This window comes from Hetaerina americana, unplaced genomic scaffold, assembly GCF_022747635.1.
Source record: "Hetaerina americana unplaced genomic scaffold, ioHetAmer1.1.p SCAF_6, whole genome shotgun sequence".
NCBI lineage: Eukaryota > Metazoa > Arthropoda > Insecta > Odonata > Calopterygidae > Hetaerina > Hetaerina americana.
Window position 1 is genome coordinate 5,167,400 of NW_027287205.1, and position 24,379 is coordinate 5,191,778.

Genomic DNA, 24,379 nt, shown 5'->3' on the forward strand with positions numbered 1-24,379 from the left:
CACACTGCAGTTCAAAAAACATAATATTAATATTAAATTATTCTAATTTAATAAAGAGAAGAAAATAAAATTAAGCCATACCAATCCATTTAAAAAATTGTGGCCTTCAGTAAGAGGTATGTTCATTACGTTGTCCTGAAAATAGTAATTCATCAATTTTATTCATTCATGACACTTAAAAGAAAACTGCTAAAAAATAAAAATCCTTTTAATACACAAGCAATAAAGATGCTGGATTTCAAAACCCAATAATAAATTATGTGCACACCATACAAATCCTCAAATAAATTAGAAAAATGAACTGACTATCCCATAGGAGAAAAGAAAAATACACGTTAGAGCTTTGCAGCACTGATGAAGCTGTAGTATTTCCTATTGGTCACCTCAGGTGAATGGGAACATTGTAAAGACTCCAAACTTCCGGGTTAATGTGAATTTTACATAGAACCATTGGAAAGTTGCTGGTCAATTGCGGAAACCTTCTGTGATCAGGTTTCAAATGCAAAACAGGAATGACATGTCAGCTGTTGGCACAATAATAGTTTTAAGGTGAATATCATGTAGAACAGTTCTTTCACAGGATCTACTCTCTTTTTAGAGTAATAATAGTTAATGTTTTTCATTGGTGAGTAGCTGAAGATGAATATTATGATCGATATTATTCAGCTTGTTATCTCAATGCAATGAAAACTATCATTACAAACAATATGCACTATATTACATAAATAAAGGGGGGAGGGTTAGGAAGGAATGTTTTCAAATGACTTAAGACTCATGAATCTAATAAAATTGAGTTATCAACAAACAAATAACTGATTCATGAAGTCAAACGCTATTTTTCCCATTTGAGAACAATTATAATTTTCTGTGATTTAGCCAAGCAGAGCCAAAATCTAGGGAGTGTTCATATTCCTATTTCAAACTTGTCCGCATTCAATATTTATACAAACATTAAGACACTAATTCAAATTTTAATAGAGAGAAAATAGAGGCATAAATTAAAAAATCTGAATATATCCTTTGGATAATTTGTGAGCACCCCTTGAACAGGTATGCAATGGTTCCATGTGAACTGTTACTGAACATTTCATTAAATCCCAAAAGTAAAAAATTCAGGACATTCAAAGAGGAAGCCAGGAAAGCTTCTGAACAGTCCATTAAGTCCTTGGGAGTAATTTGGTGGCATCAAGGCATCTAGCAATTCAATGGGAGAGATGACCACATTCAAGTTAAAGGAAAGCAGTAATCCTGTTTCATGCATTTTTCCACTCCTTGGTTGGTTTGTAACTTATAGACAGGATGAGATGGGAGACACCCATTTCCTATTAGTAAAATCCTCAAGAAAATACTGTGAGTGTGAACAAATAGATGAATGGACGCACTGTTCGATGTCCCTGGCCCTGAATGGCATCTGGTATGTCAATCCTATGCAGAGAGTCAAACTGTATTTCGAATAAGACCTTGTAAAAGGCATTAATTGAATCCACACTATTAATGAGAGAGAACAACTGGATTATGAGTGATAAGAATTACAAATGACCACTTAATATGCCTATAGTGTATTCAAAAGAAACATTATTAGCCTTCATCTAGACTTAAAAACTAAACATGCTACTGCATGTGTGTGCTTAGGACTCCATCACCACCTCTTATAACTTAAAAAAAAACTACATAATATATTTTAGTGTAAAGACAAATGCATGTAGTTATCTAGAGGGTCTAAAACCTTTGTTCAACTTGGGAGCTTGGGAAAAACATCTTCCATGATACCACCAGCTGCTGATGACCGAAAAATCTGAGTGATCCCATTTAAAAGTCCTAGAATTCAAGTTACTTGGGGGATAAACATGCTTTGTGTCGCAGCGGAACAGTAGAAATGAAGCAGAGAGAGGATGAATGGAGTTACACGGTACAGACTCTCATGCATCTGCTGCGATTTAAGCTCAAAGCTGAATCAACTAACCAGTTAAGGACGAGGAAAGCGGAGGCAATTACTCGAGAGGAAACGAAGTTGGGAAGAATGAGTCATTTATATTAAGCAAAATACACTCATGCTTTGTGCTGAATTGATGAAATTCCCTAACCCATGAAACAAGGAGAATTATTTGTTCAATTAGTAACATGGACAGTTGCAATGAAAGGATTCTACTCATATGGAAATAGATTTCCCCAGTCATTTATCACATTTATCAGTCTGAAGAAGAATTTCCCATTAGCAGAGCGATATTAATTATTGATGACACAGTTTCAGGCACAACATGGTGGAAATCCTTCATGACAAAAGAGGAGACTATTTCTCTGTGTAAGCAGAGTTTCCAGCCTAGAGATGTCAGACTATATATGATGATTGTCAGCCCTTCGATTAAAACGTAAAAAATTCTCAGTTAAACTAAATGCCTGATTTCTGGAAGTGTGAAAATTGAATGTGTGCATTGCATCCTTGGCAAAGTATTGCGCAAGAAGAAATCCTGAAGGCTATAATTAATAATGAAAGAAAACTCTTTGCTTTTCCAATTAGAATATTACTGTTTTATAATGATACCTTACCAGGCTGAATATTGTTCAAATAAGTTCATGAAATAATGTTTCACATTCTACGGCAATGATTAAAACAGCAATCACTCTTAAATTCCTTTAGGGGAATCATTGTTGAAACCCATAGAAAACCCATAGATAAGAGATACTCTGGCTACAGCTGATGGAATTTTGGAAGATGGCAAAAAGAATGGACCTATATGTTAAGGTGCTAAGGTCTTTCTATACCAGGCCCCTCCTCTTTAAAATTCATTTAATTTATGAGAAAATGATTTAATACTCATTTTATTTATCTGGCGATCACAATAAGCTCTGTACTCTTTGTATAACACTTTTTTGTATTATTTTGGAGTTAATAATGCCCTCTTTTTGCAAATTTGAATCTCACGCTTTGACACTAATGCCACAAAACAATCTCACCAGACATCTGTCTCCCGACACTTCCCCCACAGCCTCTACTTGCACAACCCATTTCACCCATTCAGCACAGCAAATGCACACACGTTCAGACCCAACGCGCACGGTATCACGCAATTGCAGAAACAGCTTCTAAACAGTGGCACAGAGAGAGAGAGAGAAAGAGAGACGAGGGCAGTGGAGAGGCCGAAAGAGAGAGAGAGAGAGGAACAAGAGAGAAGAGATTGTGTACCACAGACGGCATCGAAGTCTGTATGCTCATAAGAGGCGGGGGTCGGCTCCCTTGCGGCTGCTGGACCCCATTTGCCCCCCTTGGCACAAACTTGTGGAACTTGGTGCTCCGCCTGGGCGGAGGGGGGTTCTGCTGTGCATGCTGCACGGCCACTGGCACTTGCTGCTGCTGCTGCTGCTGCTGTTGTTGCTGCTGCTGCTGTTGTTGTTGTTGCTGTTGTTGTTGCTGTTGTGCCACCACCACCTGCTGTTGTTGTTGTTGTTGTTGCGGCTGCTGTTGCGGCTGCTCATTCTGCATGTGCTGCTGGATTATCTCGTGGATGCGATGGACGCCCACTGGAAGGGATGAGGAGATAAGAGGGGTTGCTCCCGCCTGTGCCTTGCGCACGCACACGAGGAGAGGGAACTTGCGGGGGGAGGGAGGGAAATGCCATCGAGGGGATCACAACAACGGTGGAGCTGGTCTTGAAGTGGAGCGGAGAGAAACGGAAGAAGCAGCCTTCCGTCAAATTGTACGGACACGGCTAAATTAGGCTTAAGTGGGATATTAACTAACAGTCCGGGTGATCATGGGAACCGAGCAATGGAAACAGTATGCGTACACGGTCCAGAGAAGTACAAAACACAGTTCAACAAGAACTGTGCTTGCACATGATTATGATGGTTTCCTTTTGAGTGGTGCTGGTGATGAGTTTATCCTTAGGTGTGTTGTGCATCAGGGTGCCCAGCAAAATTCCATCAAGACTCACCATTCCCAGAACTCTCCATGGATTAAAAACATCATCTGAAAAATAAGAAGCCTTCAGCATCCACTGCCAGACCCCGCCTTCCTCTCTTTAGGAAGCTTCTAGGGAGGGAGGAGGAGCCCCAACTAGTTGCAACAAATTGACTAGCTAAATGCACATACAATGACTTGTCGTTCTTTTGCTCTCAGGAAATCTATTTGACCTGTAAGTACCTGGGATCGTGGCAAGCTGCTACTTGTTTACCACTACTTTTCCACCGTTCCCTTGTTATAACGCTGAATAATTTAGAGTTCAGACAATAACCATGATGGAGGAGAGACTGGGGAATCCTGGCCTTTTGTATCACCTGGCCAACACATGACGTGCCTAACTAAGTTGAGTGGAGACCAGGCATCCATTAACCAATCCTAAAAACAACACTAATCCAGCAGGAAAAGTATTTATTCTTTTCACAGTTATCTTACAGGAATTACCACACTGAATTTCAATCAAAAATCCTTAAGGGCATCTTTCACGTATTTCCCAGTAATGCACAATTAAAGGTCACTCTGGAGAAAAGATACCTTGATTTCCATGATAATTTCCAGGTTGAAATCCTGGTTTTTCCCCGAAGAAAATGAAATCATTGTACCATGCCTGGACACAAGACACTCAATATCAAAAAACATTCACTCTAAAATATCAACAAAATGTCAACTGTGAAAGAGGTCAACAGATTTTCATTTGCAAGTAAATGATCGACTGTAGAGGGGTTATGTGAAATGGAACAACACTTCAGCTTAGAGAGTGGAACAATATCTTAAGAACACCAAAAATGAATGAAGCTGATAAAATAGGGGCATTATGGCAGTGGATGTGACTCCTAGGCCACCTGAAGAAATAAATCAAAATTAGGCACGGAGGAATCCAGAACAATTGAAAGAAATATTCCCAAACATGGAATAAAAAAAACACACCCATGATGAGTTCACATATTTCACACAGAGAAACATGACAAACACCACCCCTATCGAAACAGCCAGGATTTACCCTGAAGTGCCAACATGGGAGCATTCTGATGGCCAGGATTTGCTACCATCATTACAAGACAATTAAATCTTGAGCTTGTCATAAACTTTATGTAAACTATACTAAACGAAAACCTAACTGGTAAGGTAATCTTACTACCCGAATGAAGGGAATGTATGAAGAGGACTGCTAAAATGAAAGATAGACCGATTGGTCTGCATAGGGAATAGCCACATAATGAGGTGCTCATTTTCTCTTGGCTCTAGATCTCTCTACATTTGCTACCTGGTGCATTCCCTTTGGAATCTGCGGCCTGCCTTCAAAGTTATCAGCATATCAAATCTGTTCCTTCCTCTCATCACTTTCCTTGCCATTCTCCTACTTTTACACGTTTCAGCATGGCTTTGCTCCCAAGCATGCCTGCTCCTCCTCATTGTCTCCCCAAATTATCTCATGGATTCACCTCCCTCCCAAATTATTCTCACTCAACATATTCCCAAGGGGGAGCCTTGTCGTTGCAGCCATTGATGTCTCTCTCTTCATTGCCCTTCTTTTCAGTTTATTGCATGTTGCCACTCTCATTGTACTTTTCATATAATCTACATTATTTATTTCTTGGCCTTCCTCTTCCTATTTTCCCTGTTATTTTTCCATCCATTATATTTTCCAGGAAGTTGTTGTCTGAGAACATGTCCAACAAATTTTATTTTCCCTTTCTCCATCTCTTTTACTCCATTCCTTTCCTCTCGACACCTCTACGTAGCTTTTCTTGCCCGTCCATCTTTTTCTTGTTACCTTTCTTAAAAAACACATTTCCATTGCTTCCAACCCGAGCCCTTTCCCTTAAACCCAATGTCCAAGTTTTGCATCCATGCAATAATATAGTCCAAATAAGCGTTTTTGCAAATAAGGATTTTCTAATTTTCAATTTCATTTATTTCCTAAAAGATTCTTTTTATTTTCAAAAGCCTTCTTTGTCAAGGCTATCCTTCTTTTCACTGCAGAGGTGCATCTGTTGTCCCTTGTAATTACATCCCCAGGGGGAGCAGAACTCATATCCTTGGCTTATCATCCATTCCCCTATCATTAAATTCACAGGGGGTACTGTCCTGTTCAAAAGAAACTATCAAAGCTTTAATTTTCTTCACATTTACTTTCAGTTTCCATTTATTCAAAGCTGTAGACAAGGTTCTGAGCATTCTATTCCTATCTTTGGCGGATTCTGCCAAGGTCACAATATCTTCTGCAAACCTAATGCAGTGTATCTTACTTCCATTTGTTTTCTCCTTCATTGTCTCTGTAGCCTCTCCAATATATAAGTTAGATATGGCGAATGTGGACATCATCGTCTTACATCTCTTTCATTCTCTTCAACACATGGTTATTCCAATTCCTAAAACCAAACAACCTCTGAACTTCACCTCACCACACCATTCTCAATTTTATCCCCACCCCCCTTTTTACTTTCATACGTGGTGTAAAGAAGCTTTTGTGGCTTAAGGAAATATTATTTGCTATAATCAGTCTAAAAAGAGATCATAAGAAGCTCAGTTTATCCTTACGACCAAAAAATTTCCTAAATATTTTCCAATGCTCCTCCACAGGTTTTAACTCAAAACATTTCATACCTCTCATCCTCATCTCAGCCTATTGTAACATTCCATACACTTCACACACAGTACTTCCTTGCCTTTCACATCATTTTGTTACTTAACGCAACCTTTAACTTTGGAAATACTACTTCTAATTTATATTTCCCAATCAATTTGCCAATGGATAAAACTAGCTTTCACTTCATAAGGCATACTCTGGTGAATTATTTTAGTCTTATTTTAGTGAAAATGATCATAGATTATTAAATAATAATTTAAAAAAACAGCCTTTTATTTCTATGGATATTAGTCACTTCCATGTTGTCATACCTTCATCTATTGACCTTATTTCAATTTCCATCTCACATGCCCATTTATCATAGACTTAAATCCTTTGTCATATGACACATAACTTGAGAGGATTTCTGAGATAAAAAGTGAGGAATACATCAAAATGATTCTCAATATATAAGCCTTGATAATAGCTCCACCCAAGCTATGTGATTTTCTGGGTACCAGGCCTTCCTGGGAAACCATAACTGGCACAGGGAAAGGAACTGGCCCCCCTACCCTGATGTGTGAATTTCACACGGCGTCGGGCTTAGTACTGGGTGAACTCTACCATCACCTACTAAGCCGACCTTCGGGTTGATTACTGTGTTTATGGTTTTTTTTAATATACATATCTGATGACAAATATAGGAATTTGAGACATTTCACAAACACATGCTCATTCCCTGTACCACCCAGGACACGTTCATTTTTATCAACCACCCATTTCCTGCTACACCTTGGCAACACATGGGAGATCAAGGTTTATGCATTAACACCGAGTAAAAGATGACAATGGGATGGGGAATGGAAAGGAAATGCACAAGGCAACCACAATATGATAACTGAAATTAGCCACGACTTCCTCGAGCGGCCATTGATACCACAGCTTTCTAACCACTCCACTTTCTTCTTTGTGCATGAAATAATGTTTTTGCCAGCAATAGCACCAGAAATATTACCTAATGAAAATCATATAACAGAGTAAAAAGTTTAACTCCAATCTCAATTGAACAGAGGTAAAATTATCATTCACATAGATAACCAGATTAATGGGATGCATCTGGAAATAGGTTTATTAATAATAAAAGACTAATGATTAAAAGGAGTAGATTACATTTGAAGTCAATCATGTACAAAGCTTGAAAAAAATCTAGTTGCCTCTAAAGCATAATCAATTTGGGATGGGAAATCATGCCTGCAAAAGATGGTTGGGCAAATTAAAACTCCCAATTATTCAACACTATTGCTTGACAACTAGAAAAGCACCATCATGCTGCTTTGCCTTGGCATTCAACCAAAATCTGCTAATCAGCTGCGGTCTTGAAGAAAAAAAAAAGATCAAAGCTAATCAAAGTGTTTTCAAATCCAAATTCATCCTATTATTCTAATGACTCAAGCTTTCAACAAAGGGAAGATTTCAGAATGCACTTAATTTGGACTGTCAAGAGTGCTTAACAAATACTATTGTGCAAATGTTCCATGAAATACAAATTAAGTGTTATTGAGGAATTATTGCTGAGTGATGTGCCTACAAAGGCTAGGGACATAAGGCTTGAACAGAGTGGGCTTCCAGTAGTCGCAAATACGATTGGAATTACTGTACTCAAAATACTTCAGATTCCCAAATACATAGTGATGACACAGCACGTGAAATTCCTCACACTTCCGATGAAGAGTAATTCCAAAAATTCAGTCTTTTTATTAACGTTGAATCTACAGCATCTACTTTTATTGGACGATGAATGATACAATGTTTGCCAAAAATAAAAATAATAATTTTAAATCATTACAACTTACAATTTGTTATGATTTAATTTTGTATTTTGCACCAATAACAATAGTAATTTTAAAATGACATAGGTACTGAAATCCTTTAGATAGAAGCATAAAACAAGACCATATAAAAATCCAACTATGGTAAATAAAAGAATAAGTTTCATCTTGATATGTGTTATCATCTAATTATGTCTGTTTAGTGGTATTTTTATCTTTGAAATGAATTACTCCAATTTCACAAATACAGAATTGTGACACAGATTTCTTTGACTTCCCTGAATTACTATCATGAAAATAATTGAGTACGACTTTACCTCGGAACATTTTTGATTCCTTGAGTTAGATTGTTCCTAAATTTTCAATCTGTGATGAACTAGTTGTGCCTGCGAAAATCTCTTTGTACAACTACTAATTAAATTTCCTTCATAAGAACAATAAGCAAATAAAAATGTCACTTACTTCACGTTTTCAAGCAATAAAATTGGGATGATATCATAGTATATCAGTACATAAAGAGATGTTATCAGGTCTCCAGAGGAGCTTGATAATTAAGCCAGAAGACTGAAATCACATTGCATGGAACTACATTAAGCTGCACATTTCTCCGTTTAATTTGACCTTAAACTTTTCCAAATATGCACATTATTTCCAAGCATTTGCCTCATTGAGATGAAGTATGGCAATCAAATTAAGTCATAATCCAATGTGGATCCATTCAATATGGATTGTGGCTCTCAAGATCAACCCCTCTCCCCTTTCATCAATATTATTATCAATAGTTTTTATTCGGTTATTAAATATTATTGGTTTTGGATGAATACCACAACCAAATAAATATTCTGTTTCTCCAAACAAAACACAACCCAACATCCAACTCTACAACAATTCCCTCTTCATCTCTGGGTACTTCCTCCCTTCATCCTGTCCAACATCCCTATCAAGTTCCTATAACTGCTTCCTCGTTTGCCTAACATTCTCCCCTCTATCACAGTCTCCAATATCCCAATGCCGATCAACACACTCTCAATCCATTATTCCAGCTTATCTCGTGATTTCTCCCAACAATCCCCTCTGCTCGCCCACCATACCTTTCCCTTAACCTTTTTGGTGCTTCCTCGTTTGTTTACCTATCAGTCCATTTTACCTTCTCCACTCCAACGTTCCCCCCAAGGCCCCCAATCTACGTCCATCATCCAGCTTCAGTGACCATGTTTCCACCCTATACATAACTATGCTCCATATCAAAGTTTCTGCGAGTCTTTCCTAAACATCCTTCCTTAACACCCCTGCCATCAACTCCCTCCTCCTCGTCAAAGCCTCTTTGCCTAGCACAATTCTTCTCCTTAGGTTTGAACTACTACTTTGACCCATTTGGTCCAAAACACTTCCGATCACTTTCATCCATATACACCACCATATATTTGCTATTTTTTTGCAAATTCATACATGCATATCTTGCTAATATAGTTATTTTCGATATAATTCTAAAATTTCACATTTATTTGTACAGCAAAATTGATTTTTGGTGCAACTCAATGTTAAAGCAGCAATACTACAAAAAGTACTCAACATATAAAAACTAAAAACAACTTTCAGCAAAGCCTACATTTAAAAGTAAAATTCAATATCACATGCGCATGCAATGCTAAAAATAAGAAGTAAAATTATTTGAAATTGCTTCAATTATCAATGGAAGACCTCTGCTGCATCTGGATCTATAATCTAGAGATCTTGGAAGTAATTTTGATGACTAGAAGGGAAATTAAAATGTACTGGCAATACATTGCATACAAAATAGCAACATTTCCTCTGAAGATTCCAACAATATCAGACCACCATGAGCTCTAGGGAATAGAAAGTCACAAACATATTTTGGAAGTAAAATGGCAGTTTGTGGACATAAGATGAAAAGGAGTAAACATTCATTTGCAAACCCATCTTAACACTGCATGCACACAAGAAAATTTCAGAATCCTCACCGTGAGATGCTGATTCATCCATTATGCACAGCTAAATAAACCACAGCACCTAAAAATTTCTACTGATTCTCCTCAAAGCAACCATTTGATGTTTTAACTTTTAACTTAACTTTTACAATTGTGTTCAACCTGAAAAAATTAGCCTTTCAAAGTTTTCTGAAAATGTTATCTCTTTGTCTGTCAGAATTAACACACAAGGTGATTGATATGCAACCATGAAATTAAATGTTATTCTGTCACTGACTGAGATGGGTAAACATATTAAAAAATTCTTGACAACTTCAATCTGATGTTGATCATACACATTACATACAAACTTTAAATTGCCACTCGGGTAAGCATCGATTTCATTGAGAAAACTTGTGTGCTGCTCTTTATTACCAAATTTGTAAACTGCAGTCACCTTGATGATGTAATAGAGTAAATGCAATAAGTTTTTCATTGTGAATATCCGCAACCGATATGGATGAAACATGTATAATATTTCACTCAAGTTTCCCAATAAATTCAAAAAACACACACCTAACAATTAATTTTGATAGCCACGGAAAGATAGACAAGATTAATTCATATCATACTTTGAATTTTACAAATATAACACAGTCAAATAATTATAATGCTAAAGCAATTTAATAGAAGAAAAAAGTAGCGTTTTAATCTTTAGAGGAAATAAGGCTGACCTAATGTTTATCGTCATATGCTAATATTCTTCGTATCAGCCAATCTAATGAATACATCAGAAGAGAGGCAAGTTGATAAGTATGAGGGGGGTGAAGGTGAAGAGGTATAACGCATTCGGGATAAAAATGCCAACACTTCAAAGCGCACGGGTGGGTTTAATCCATGTAGGATAATAGGAGAGGTGGGAGGAAGGAGATGTGCTTTAACAGCAATTTGGAGGGGAAAATGTAAAAGCCAAGGGCCATAAAGCATTTGACCCCTGGACTAACCAGAACCAAAAGTTGTCACTCTCATCCAACGTACATGTACTCTTTAACACTTACTCCCTCTGCAGCAAATTTATTCCCCCTCTTAAGTGATTTCCTTGGCCAGGTTAATGTCAAAGTACTACAGAGCAGAGGAGGGGATCACTCAATTGAACTCTCAAGAAAACCCTACTTGCCTCCTTCCCACCTATGAGCACTCCCTCTCATCAAATCACCAACGGCCATGCATTTACCATTCATGTTTTCAAGAGAAGAAGAAGAAAGTAATATTCATGTTTCTCATTTCATATATATTTTATAAGATCACACATTTTTTTGCAACATACATAATTATTCAAAACATTAGGAGTACTTTTGCAAACATTGACTTTTCTGAAAATATACAAGAAAAATGCATCTATTAATAATCTACATGATAACTTTTACAACACCTCAAATTTCCCTCAATTTTGCCTGATTAATACAACAATGTACATTCGTTACTTAATGAAAGACGTCATTTTGCATTTTTTTTCCAGGCTTATTCACGATTTTCTCATCAGAGTAGCCAACCTGTTGTTCCGAGAATCAGAATGTACCCCAAGCGAACCATGCACATAACTAACTTGTATCATTAGTTACATCCTTGCTTCTAAGGCGAGTGAGCTTGACTTACTGAGGACGTGTTTTGCACAAAGAAGGACAAAGTAGTTGGGATATCAGAAGAAGAAGAACTGAATTAGAAATTTTATACTGAGCACATTTGAAAGTTGGTCATTTAGGCAGAAGAACCAGCATGGTTCGATGATTTTGCGATAAAGATCAGGAGAAAAATGCTACAAATAACATGGACCAAAAGGAAAATAAATGTTGGAGAAAAGAGTAGACTGTTGAGAGAAATTCAAACAGTGCAGAGTACACTGAATGCAATGCCACGTTGAAGACTATGTTGAGAGTAGAGAGAATGCTGGGAATTCAAGTAGAGTGAGGAAAAGATTAGGCATGTAGTAAGGAGTGCATGGCGCAGAAAGCACACAAAGCTAAAAAATAACATGTAACGTGTGGCTTTAGGGTATTCAGCATTGTCACAGACTTATGCTTAGAAGAATTACAGTAATTAGTCCCTGCATCTATCTAAACCTACCTAGACCGGCTGAATACATTTACTTCAAGTAATGAATACAATCATTTCTTGGAAGGTTTTCATGGCCAATGACAGTGAAGTGGGGAGCCCAATTTTTGTTAAGATTTACGATTATTGATCAACTATTAAGAATGAAAGCAGAGGCATCAAGTAATCTCACGTAAATAAAGTTTGAACTTTAAAAAAATCCAATAGTTTTTTTATGAACTTCCAGTTAAATACTGAATGACATATAAAAGTGTTACTATATATTTATTTAAAAGCAAACATGAGGTTGGGCAAAGTATTTTATCACACAGAATGAAGTAACAGAAACCAGGCTGGAATAGCCCTGGAATAACCACAGAAAACTGTAGCGTTTGTAGGAATCTTGCAGTCCAAAATTAGGTGAACATAACATTTTTAACAATGATCTATCCCAGGAAGAGAATGCCATTGTGGCTTTGGCTCATAGTTTCAAATAATATATACTATTGTCTGGTGACTTACTATATCATGAAAAACAGCACAAGCCAAGAATAATCATCACCCAAGATTGTCGACTTTCATTAAGTGTTTCCTTTGGTAGCTAAATAATATTATTCAGAGTCCTTCCATTTGCAAAAGAAAACCTTAACTATTATCCACTGATAATACCATAGATAAGGAATGAGCAGGTCACACCAAAATTTGCCAATGGTGTGTGACGGCATGCTAAGACTTTAACATCATCCGTGAATTATTGCCTGGTGGGCGCCAAGAGAAAATCATTATTCAGATTCAATTAAAAATTTTTCATTTTGAAGCAAAAAATCTGCCAGGGATTCTGTTTCTAGCATTTTGCCATATTTATGATTCAAGTGATTGATGCCATGAACCCAAAATTGATTCATTCAACTGATTCTCACATTGGCACAATTACGTATGGCATAAAATGATTTTTAAAGGAAACAATATTTTATGTTCATTTATAGTTACATGGCAGGTCACGGTAGTCGATGGGGTAGAGTGTTGGACTACTGACCAGAGGGCCTGATTCCCGGGCCAGCCTCTCTGGGCACCTGCAGCTCCACCCAAGCTATGTGATTGTTTGGGTATCAAAACTTCCGGGGAAACCATAACCAGCACAGTGTATTAAGGAACTGGCCCCCCTACCCTGATGTGTGAAGTTCACACGCCATCGGGCTTAGTACTGGGTGAACACTGCCATTACCTGCCAAACCGACCTTCGGGTTGATTACTGTTTTCAAGGTTTTTTTTTTAGTTACGTAGACCCAGTCTTATAACTGTACATCCAGCCCACATTAGGATTTACTGGAAACATTTTGTATCCCATCATCATAAACTCATAACGATCCCAACCTTGATTGACCCAAGAGGGGGCCATAGTGACAGAAATGGTCTGAAAAAGCGAACACTAAAGCTTTCATTTAACAACAGTATTTGGAAAGGCAAAAAATCTACACAATCAGAACCACAAAACAAATGTGGAATATTTTAATTTAATAAAAAAGATACTTTCAATTTAATTTACTGTTGATGTTTAGATTTGATTAGAAACCACTTCAGAAACCATGAACAGGAAAAAGGCAAAATTTATGAAAAATTCATACAACTATAAATAGTATGAAACTGAAATTTAGTTCAATAAAAACGTCCAAACATCCAGCAGTAATTTTTCTCAATGTTTTCTTTTGTAAACAAATACTAACCAACAAATTCAGGAAAAGGATTCAAGATTCAAAACACAATGGTGAAAGGATGAATTGAGATTTGATGAAAAAATGGATTCCTTTTTAGTATTCAGATTTGATTCTGTTAATCTAAAACTTGGATTTACATTTGGCATTTTTGAAAAATTTGGAAAGTTAAAGTCCCTTCTGACTCTCCCATTCTGTGGTACATTTGGCGATACTAGGTGACAAAGAGTCAAGTTCTTGTTTTTTCAACTTTAACATTATCTAATCATTTAACATAGAAATGAACTTGGAATGAAGAAATCAATTTAAAAGTGCAAATACTAATTCAATTTTATATAAGACATTTTGTAAAGCCGATATTACATTTCGCTGATATTCTAATTTCTGAAACATGCGGCACTATAACAGTTTTCACCAAGTAACAAATGAGCTGTGATGACAAAATTTTGAAATCCTGATATAACGTACATGGCATATAAATAGTCTCAGTATTACACGCAGTGAACAAGATAGTTTATAGGCCAAGGTCGTGCATGCAAAATATTTCAGTAAACATGAAGACTTAATATTGTAACCGCAGTGGTTATTCAGTATTACAAGAGACTAACACCTTTTCTACACTTACTGCCAGTCCTTCCATATTCTCCAGTCATATGTACATACTTTTCACGACTCATTTCCTGCAGGACTTCATTCCAATCAGACTTTGGCACCCAATTCCTTGTGTGTAGATTGGAATTAAAATACTGGATAGCGCAGAGTGCCCTTATCAATGAATTGCTATCAGAAATCAGCATCTGGATGAGGTCATTAATTTTGACTGAATCAACCGCATGTCTGAGTCGATCCATGACACACTTCTGCTGGACGAGTGATACAACCCTCTCCCTCAATGTGGATAAATCCAGCTCAGTATACTATACTAACAAAAATAAGCCCAAAGCTAACATCACCATCAATATTGATGGGAAATTAATTCCACAAAATATCAGTTCTTACTTCCTCGGCATTAAAATAGATACTAAATTACCTAGGGGGTGTTCATAGCGACAGGTTACGTCATAAATTAAGCAAAATTTGCTATTCCATCAGAGTGACCAGGCACACTGTTAGTAATGATGTCATAACAGCTGTGCATTGTGGCTATTTCCATGCACATGTAATGCAGAGTGTCACCTCCTGGGGTTCTTCACCAAAAGCCAGTACGATATTCAAAATACAAATAGGGCGGTTCAAATAATGTGCATTGCATCTATTAATGCATATATCAATCCAAGTTCTTTAAAAAGCTTCACATTCTACTTCTTTCATGTATATGTATGTATACAATAATCATTAGTGCTAAGTGCAACATACAATTCTACAATAGCAATGAAAATTATCATACTTATAATACCAGAACCTCTAAAAAAAACCGCACCAACCATTTGTAAGAACTAAAAATGCAGCACTAGGGCCTAAAAATATGGGGCTCATTCTTTTAAATAAGTTACCAGACAATGTGAGGATTCTCAATCAAACGTCACTATTAAAAAAAAACTTTGCAAATATCCGTTAAAACATATGCTCTGCTCAGTCAATGAACATCTACAACTACAATTTGCAACTGTATAATTTTCTTTGACGTGTCCTACATTTGTACAACAACACTTTGGACAAAATAAATGATTGATTTGTCTCCGATAGCGGACACCTCACTCCAATGAAGTGGAAGTCCGGCCAAAATTCTTTGGGTGGCAAGTGACTGCTCATATCAGTCTTGGACACTTAAATTAAAGAGAGAACTGTTTGTAGACAAGGGGTAGCTCTTCCACTCACATAAGAAAGCAAACATGCATAAACCTACACCACCCAAGATGAACTCTCACTCCTAAGACTAATGCAAGTTAGGGTGATTACTCTGTAGTGTGGTAAATAAAGTCACTCAGCAAACTGAGAGGACACCCAATTGTACTCACATTCTCTGCAGTCAAATCTTTTACGTACTCATTTCCAACCCATAATATCACTTGAGACCAAGTGATTTATGTATAAGTGCATCGGTTGGGAAACTAAAATCATCTCTATTATTATTTAGGGAGATTTAATAGCAACGGAACTATGGCAAATCCCAATTCTGAATTGAGAAAGAGCACCCTTTATGCTATACTTCTCAGTTTTGCAATGCCTAATTTCTAAGAAGTCCCAAGTTCAATGTGGAACACTTACATTTTTCATACGTTGTCTGTCTCTTTACTTGATATGTCAAATACTTGCTAGAATTAAATGAATGGGATAAACCAACAAAAGCAATGGGTAATTTTGATAGGAAAGGGAAGATCTCACTTAATACTTATCTAGATGGCGCAGTAAAGTCACACATCAGGATAGCAGGGGGGACCAATTCGATTGCCTGTGTCACCAATGATTTCCCAGAACTATCTGGTGTGCAACAAACCACAGTTTGGGTGAAGCTGAAAGTGCCCAAGGGTATTATCCGGAAATGAACTCAGGGCATACAGCCAGTGCCCCATTACTCCACATGGACGGCATCAATGTGATTATACTGAAGGGAAATTACTTTTTTTAAATGAAAAAGTTCACGGGAAATATTGGCCTACATATTTTGTACTTTCAAAAGAGAATGCACACAGGGTGTACAGGCTGGGTGAAAAACTTGGAAGTTCAATTAGTTTACTTTCCAGAATACTTATTTCTATCACTTTCAATGAGCCATCAATAATTTGAGAGAACCATCACATCATATTTTACAGAAGGTGAATTGAATAAATTGTACTTGCTGAGCGAAATTGGAACTAATGAATATTTCCATTTGATAATAAAGTTGCTACATATTAGGACCTGCAAAGTTTTTTATATTTGATTCATGATTCAATTGAATGAGTTGATTCAATTTTCAAAATTTTGATTAGTTTAATTCGAATAGCAACCAAGATGAAATCAGAAACCAAATTCTGCCTTAATTTACCGGCAAATGTTTTAGCATTATGTCCTGCATATTTTTACTTTGAGTGCATATTCAAGCAATAAGTACAGATGTTTTACCACCACTTGTGAAAAGAAGGCAAGCACATGTGATCATATGCCAATATTTTGGCCATCAAGATGTGCAAAATTAAGTGCACGTTCAAGCAATTGCAGTTTTAGGTAAATAGTAATCAGTATTACAATTAATTGTTAGGGACTGGATAATCTAACTCTATTAACAAAATTTAAAAAAATTTGATTTTCATAATATTACAACGACTACACTCTTGTTTCCATTTTTCAAATGATAACATGACGGTCATGATACCATTCCTTTGATATGTGCAGAGCAAGAATTACAATGGATATGGCATTCACGTCAAGTTTTTCCAGTTATTTATTTGTCATTCCAATTCCCAACATAAATACTAAATTCAGTAGACTATTCCTAAATGGAGGTTGAGAGTTGTAGTTCAGGCCAAGGTGGACACAAATGGAAATAGGGGCATAAACATAAACCCCTAGCAAACTAATCAGCCTGCATTAGAGATAGATAACAACATGCATGATAAAAGAGTGACATCCAGCAGTGTAGCAGTGCTTCAGTCTTTTCTATAGTTGTGTTGGCTGCAAATCATTATGAAGAAGAATGACTTCTCTTAGCAATAGCCCTGGGTGATGATGAGGGAATTGAAAATGTAAGGGCATTGTTATTTTCCGAATGTAGAATTTTGTGCCTTTGACCAAACAGGTATGAAATGTCTCAATATGTCACCAGGGCTGCACAGGAAGTAATCTCCGTTTTCGTGTAGACCTGGTTCCAGTGGAGGGAGCAGAATGGTCACTGTATTGACGCACACAATACATGTTAATACGCCTCGAGCTGCAGCGGTTGGAAGGTTGCTCTGCTTGTGGATTACCAACAATAGCGAGTCAAAATGAACAATACAATTGAAATTCTCGCCAAATACAAAGTTCATTCGGTGATAAGTATTTTACTGGAAAAACTTCAAAGCTGATGCTTTTCATTCCGAAATTTGTGCCCTTGATGAGTGACAAAGAGTTGTGCAGCAGTGTTGTTGTTTGCTTAAAAGTCAACATAAATGTCCGCGATGATGACAGATATGGATGCCTGTCCGGGGTGAACAATGAAATGCACTTGAAAATTGACGTTGAGTTCGTGAAAATTGGTATTTTACAATATATGAAATCTTTAGACAGTTTTCCACACATTTCTACGACTCTGTAGCATGGTATCATGCATGAAACGTTAAGACCACCACATTGTTGGTGCTCGTCTTGACGAGGAACTTCAAGATGGTTTGGCTGCGATCTCAGGTGGCGGAATTTTACAATGAAGGAATTTAAAAACCAATTCAAAGATATGACAAATGTTTTTGTCTATTCGGCGAATATGTATAGAAATAGAAGAAATATGTAGTTTTTAAATGAAAATAATAAATTGCCTGCATCTATTCCAGTGTATTTCTTTCAGCATAATGAAGTTTACTTTCTGGCCCACCCTCACATTTCATGGTGCACTCTTCTTACTTGTTTAGAGCCTCTTTCATTCCTTACTTAGTTAACCTACCTCTGAAGTGTTTTGGATCAAAATGGTCAAAGTAGCAGGGACAAGGGGAGAAGAATTGCATTAGGCAAAGAAGCTTTCACAAGGGATGGGAATTGATAATGGAAGTTGAGTAAGGACGTTATGAAACCAACGTTAAAACTTTGATATGGACAGTACTGTACAGCATGGAAACGTGGTTGCTGAAGCAGGATGACGGTTGGCTCTTGAGATATGGCTTTGGAGAAGAATGGAAGAGGTAAAATGGTCGGAAAGAAAAACAAATGAGGAGGTGTTAGGCGTAGTGGGGGAGGAAATAGGAATGTTGAGAGAAATCCAAAGGAGGCAGGAAAGATCGATGCAGAGCAAGCTTATTGGGGATAGACAGCGATGGAAGTAGGACTGTTAGCCAGGCATTGCACGGGGAGGAAAAGAATACACATTTTGAATAGAATGAAGGGAGGTGGAAAGCATCCACAATGTTAGAACAGGTTTATGCAGGGTCGGTGTCAAGTTGTGTCTCGCTAGACAGAACGAGGGTGTGTCCCACCAATGCTCATCTAAAAATCAATTAAAATGGTAAACTATTTATCAATGATCTCTAACAGATAGAAATATTTTTGGGAAGAAACGGCTAATTTTGGTTGCATGACATCACATTTGCAAGAGAGGTCGAAGGAGGATTACATAAGGTATTTCATTAGCTGATGGAAGGTGAAGAACAAGTATCAATCAACATTAATTTTCAGTGCTTCAACACATGATAAAAGGTGACATAAAATAGAAACACAATAGGCTTTGTGTTGATATAACTTTCATCAAGCAGTAAATATTTTATTTTTTGCTTAAAATATCCTATTTCAGTCAATTTTAGTTGGAAATGAGCTATGGATTTTTCAGCACTAGACTGGCATTTAATGAAAGCAGGCTTAACATATTTCAATTATTTCCATGAATACTGTACTGTACTTATGGCAATTGCTTACATTGACTGCGCATTCAACACGCTTCAATGTTGAAGCATATGGACAAAATTGAGTGGGGAGATTTATGAAACCTCTTCAACAGCACAAATCGTTGACAATAACAACTTGCATGTTCCAGAGAGTACATCTTTGTAAGAATATAATGAGCCAACCCCAAGTGTCCTGGTCGGGGAAGAAGTATCTCCCCAGTGATTACTAAAATATACTTGATGAAGTCATTTTGTACAGGCACTTGAGAAATGATTTATCACTATTTTTATTTATGCCACCTTTGTAAATGAAAGGGGTGGGTAATTCTGCAACCAACATACAATTTGAAATAGCCATAACAGAAATTTCTATGCCTTAAGTTATTTTTTATTTACTTTACCTGCATTCACAAAGTTAAAAAGTTATGTTTCAAGGCTTTGCATTAATAAATTACATACTGAACCCATTTCAGGGAAAGATGTATAAACATAGCTGTCCATTAACGTGATGGGTCAAAATTAAGTCGTGAAAGTGAGTATTTTGGTTTAAATATGCCTTGGAAATATATGGGCAGAGGAAGTGGGCTATTTATGATGACATCATTTAACATTTTCTCACTATGATTTTAATCATCTACAGGTTTTTAGGTAGCTATAGAATAGAGAATTTATCACTTAAACACTGACCAATATTGTAGTACCACAATAAACGTAGGCAGCAAAGTGTAGTGAAAGTTCCAAAAACAACTTATTGCACATATTTGTTTGCTCAGAATTATTACAAATGGCAGTCTACTGTTCAAGGGAGACATTGCATGGGCCCATGACTGATCATCACCCTTCCCACCTCTGTCCAAAAACACCCATCCTGACACCCCACATTACTTTTCAAACGCTCTTCAATTTGGAATACTTTCTCCCCCCATTCTGTCCAACATGCCTATCCTTTTCATCCCCATAACTCGCCTGCCTATCGTCCTTCCATTTATTGCAGTCCTCGGCACTCCATTGCCAAGCAAAAAAACCCAGCATCAACTTTTTTCACCTCCTAAGATCTCCCCGAACAGCCCTCTCTCCTCCCCCACCATTCCTAGCACATCTCCGTTGGCTTCACCTTCCATCCACCTCACATTATATACCCTTCCTTTACGCATACCTCTTTTTTAATTTTTAAGTTTTCCATATTTTTTTCTCAAACTTCAGCTTTTAAACAATACTTGGCACCACTCATGAACAATAGTATTTATAATGTACACTTCATCCCAACATCAATTAAGTGACATTAAAAATTTAAAAAATACATACCAACTGGAACGCCCTAACCTGAAATGCCATAAAAAATTGCTACTAAAAACACCAATACAAAAATTATTAACATTGTAATCATACAACAGGACTAAAATAGATTGAATTCATGGTCAAACAAATTTTATTTAAATTATCATAATATACTGCAATACAAATAATAAGATATCTAGTCAACATAAAAATCACATACAACAGTAGAATGTGTCCCTGCTTCATTCAATGCACCAAAATGTGAGACTAGACAAGATGGTGTTCATCGAGTGCTATACAATTGTTTTACCATAAAAGTTGGGAGGGATTGGACAGTCAGGAAAAGTTTATGCCACCTTGCCTCTATAGGGTTTGCCAACATTTCATGATCATTAGTAATTATTCATAAGTTTTGAACGTGAGCTGAATCAAGACTGTATTATTACTTGAGGAAAACTTCTACAAGAGCCTTTGTTTGAGACAAGGTTCTAGTGAAACTGAGGATGGTAGTTGCTCTGCTCTGATAAACAAACGGAAAGAAGTTTAACAGTAAATTCACCAGTATTAAACATATGGAAACTCTAAACCTGGGCTGGAAAAGAACACGGTAAGCTGAAGTATCCTCAGCTGCAGAGGTAACATCAGAATGATAAAACTGAGATTCAGAAGGAGAAGAACAGATGTGGTAAGAAATCAAAGAAAAGGTCTTTTCCGTAAGAGGGCTCCTGCATATTCTAATTGGTTTGCAAGGTTTGATGCACCCGTGCACAAGTAATTCCAAGCAGTTTGCATGCAAAATTGTCCCAACATTAACAGACACATAGAAATTCCAAGGGGAAACAACAAAAACTTCTAAATTCTGCATTTATAGAGAAAAGGCTTAAGAAATTTCAATGGACAGTCATCATTAGGGTACGTTAGTTAATGACCTAACTTATTCCTCCCGTTCTCCCCTTCTGGACCTCCCAAAGCCCTTCTCCCCCCCCTGACGCCCTTCCCAATCGCCCTCTCCCACCCAGACGCCATATCCAACCGCCTTCTCCCAAACAAACACACCAGTTTCCCTTCTCTTTCCCCTCCTCCCACTTCTGAAACACCTCCCCCTCCTCTTCTCTGTCTACTATATAAAGCTCTGTGTCTTCCGTACTTTACCTGATGATGACTTGGTAAGTCAAAACTTAGGTCGTGTTTAATAAAATATATGTGGAATAACTAAGTATTTCTTTTCCAACAGAAAACTTGTCTGTAAAAATGTTGGTGGGATGAAGTCGAGCATAATGTAACGACTCTGTGAGGGTTGTCAGAAAACTTTCCAACCTCAAGATGAAGAAGTACAACAACAACAAAAGTTGAGGAATGATTGCAAGCTTTGAAAGGAACTCCCTCAAATTTAAGTCATTTTGAACTCTCACAGTTTATGTTCGACAATCGTTTGAGTGAATCGTTGGGAGAATTTATGTGAGAAGGGTGTCAAATTGAGTATCAAACTGTCACTGAATAGTTGTTTTTGAAAGGACATACGCCTACGCAAGTCAAAGATGAGTTGGATGCTGTGTACAAGGGCTCTCCAGAATCATTTGCAACAGTGAAATTTTGGGCAGCAGCATATAAACGTGGCTGGTGATGAGTGTTTGGGATGGCCAAAAACTGTGACAACCCCCAAGTTCAGCAAATGGTACTTGACAACTATCATATTAAGCTTAGAGAGATAATAGAGGCTATAGACATAGCAAAAGAATGAGTTCGTCATATATCAACTGACAAAGTGGACATGCGTAAGCTATCCTCACCCTTTGCCTTTGCTCACTTTGGACCATTAAGCATTTGAATGAACATTTCCAAGGCCAAGTCTTCTTTTTTGAATCGTTTCATACCTGCAGATGAAACTTGGATCCAACACTAATAACCTCCCAAGATGACAGAACAGTCAAAACAGTGTACTGCAAAGGGTGAACCTGATGGATGAATGTAATGGATGAGTATTGCGCATCATCACAAGACATTCTGAAGGCAAAAATTGCAAAAAACAACCACATTTGAAGAAGTAAGTGCTTCTCCTTCAGAACTACGCACCTGCTCACACTTTGAATTGGTTGGCTACTCACCTTATACACCAGATCTGGCCTTCAACGACTCTTTCCTGTTTGCTAACCTTAAAGTTTCGCTTACGAGGATAGACTTTAATCAGACAAGGAGGTTATTGCATATGTAAATGCATATTTTGCAGAGAAAGAAGACATCAACTACTATCTGAATGGGTTAAAAGAAGTTAGACCATTGCTTGAAAAAGTGTATCAACTTAAAAAAAGACTATGTTGAAAGATAAATATGAATTTGAAAAAAAATGCCTCTTTCATCTGTAAGGTCGAAAACTTTTCAAACTACTCTTTCATGCCTCGACTGACCAATATAATTCATGTTCCAGGTTTGAGAGAGAATGTTTCCTATAAGCCAATTAATTGAAAAACCAAATACCCTCCCAAGGATTCTCTGGACACAGAGGCCATTTTCTTAAAGGTGTTGTTGACTAAGTTTTACGGAGGAATGGGACCCATTCAAATATGGGATGACCTTCAGAGATCAGAGTGCATTGAAACATGTACCCGACAATGTTCCATATTTTTAGACTTAGCACATCACAGTTTATTTGATTGAATGTAAAAAGGTGATTTCAGTCACTATAAACTGAAAATAGCTGTGACAGCAGTGACAAAAGTAGTAGACAAAACAATAAGTAGTAGACAAAGAAGGTAAAAAATGCCACAAGAGACAGGTGGGATGGCTTGAGAAGATGGCCAAAATGTAATCACATTCAACACAGAAACCTTGAGGTGTATTAATTAAAATACCATTCAATTAATACTTGTCGATATTCACTGCTTTAAATATTTTTTTCCTTTTAGGAAGTCCCAACCATTAGAATGTCCTCAGCAGGTGACACAAAATAGTTACATCATCATGAAAATATCAAAGAAGAGTTCCCAAAATGCTCGAGTGATGAGGAAAGGGGAATTCCAAGAATGATTGTGGCAATCACACATTTTTCTAACCTTGCGTTCAGACAATTTTTGTGTGCCAAGTTAAATGTTGAAAGATTGCTTCTCATACAGATAAATGAAAATCAATTGCATTGCAACACTATTAATGAGAATAACATTTGTCAAAAGGTGAAAGTGATTATCGCTGAACTCGTTAAGATGATGACAGGGTCATCAACGGCTGAAGAAGTATTTACAAGAAGCCATGGGTGATCGCAATTCACCGTGTCGTTAGGCATGGTCAAGCAGCAAGCTCCGAGTCAAAGGCAACAGAAAACTTCATTGGTAACTTCAAGAATCTCATACGATTCTGAGGGTTGCCTGCTGCAGCAGGTTTATGATTGCGATGGGTCTCGGGTCTCTTCTGGAAGTAGGTGCCGAAGCAATCCACATTTAACGGCAGAGGAGAATGCATTTCCCATCCACAAGCCAATGAAAGGCCATCCCACGCTGCTATTTTGTGCCAATGCAAGCAGCAATTTAAAAG

The 24,379-nt window shown here is 37.2% G+C and overlaps 1 protein-coding gene across 4 annotated transcripts in view; it reads right to left on the reverse strand.

Moving 5' to 3' along the window:
* The window catches only part of LOC139695049 (KH homology domain-containing protein 4-like), a 102,608-nt gene that overhangs the window by 62,293 nt on the left and 15,936 nt on the right, over positions 1-24,379 (reverse strand). For 3 of the 4 annotated variants that reach the window (XM_071593650.1, XM_071593649.1, XM_071593652.1), the window contains exons 5-6: positions 3,185-3,519; positions 82-135 (exon numbers count right to left, since the gene is read on the reverse strand). In XM_071593650.1, coding sequence (XP_071449751.1) covers positions 82-135; positions 3,185-3,519 — 389 coding nt within the window. The remainder of the gene's footprint in view (positions 1-81; positions 136-3,184; positions 3,520-24,379) is intronic. The other variant, XM_071593651.1, reaches the window with a different exon arrangement.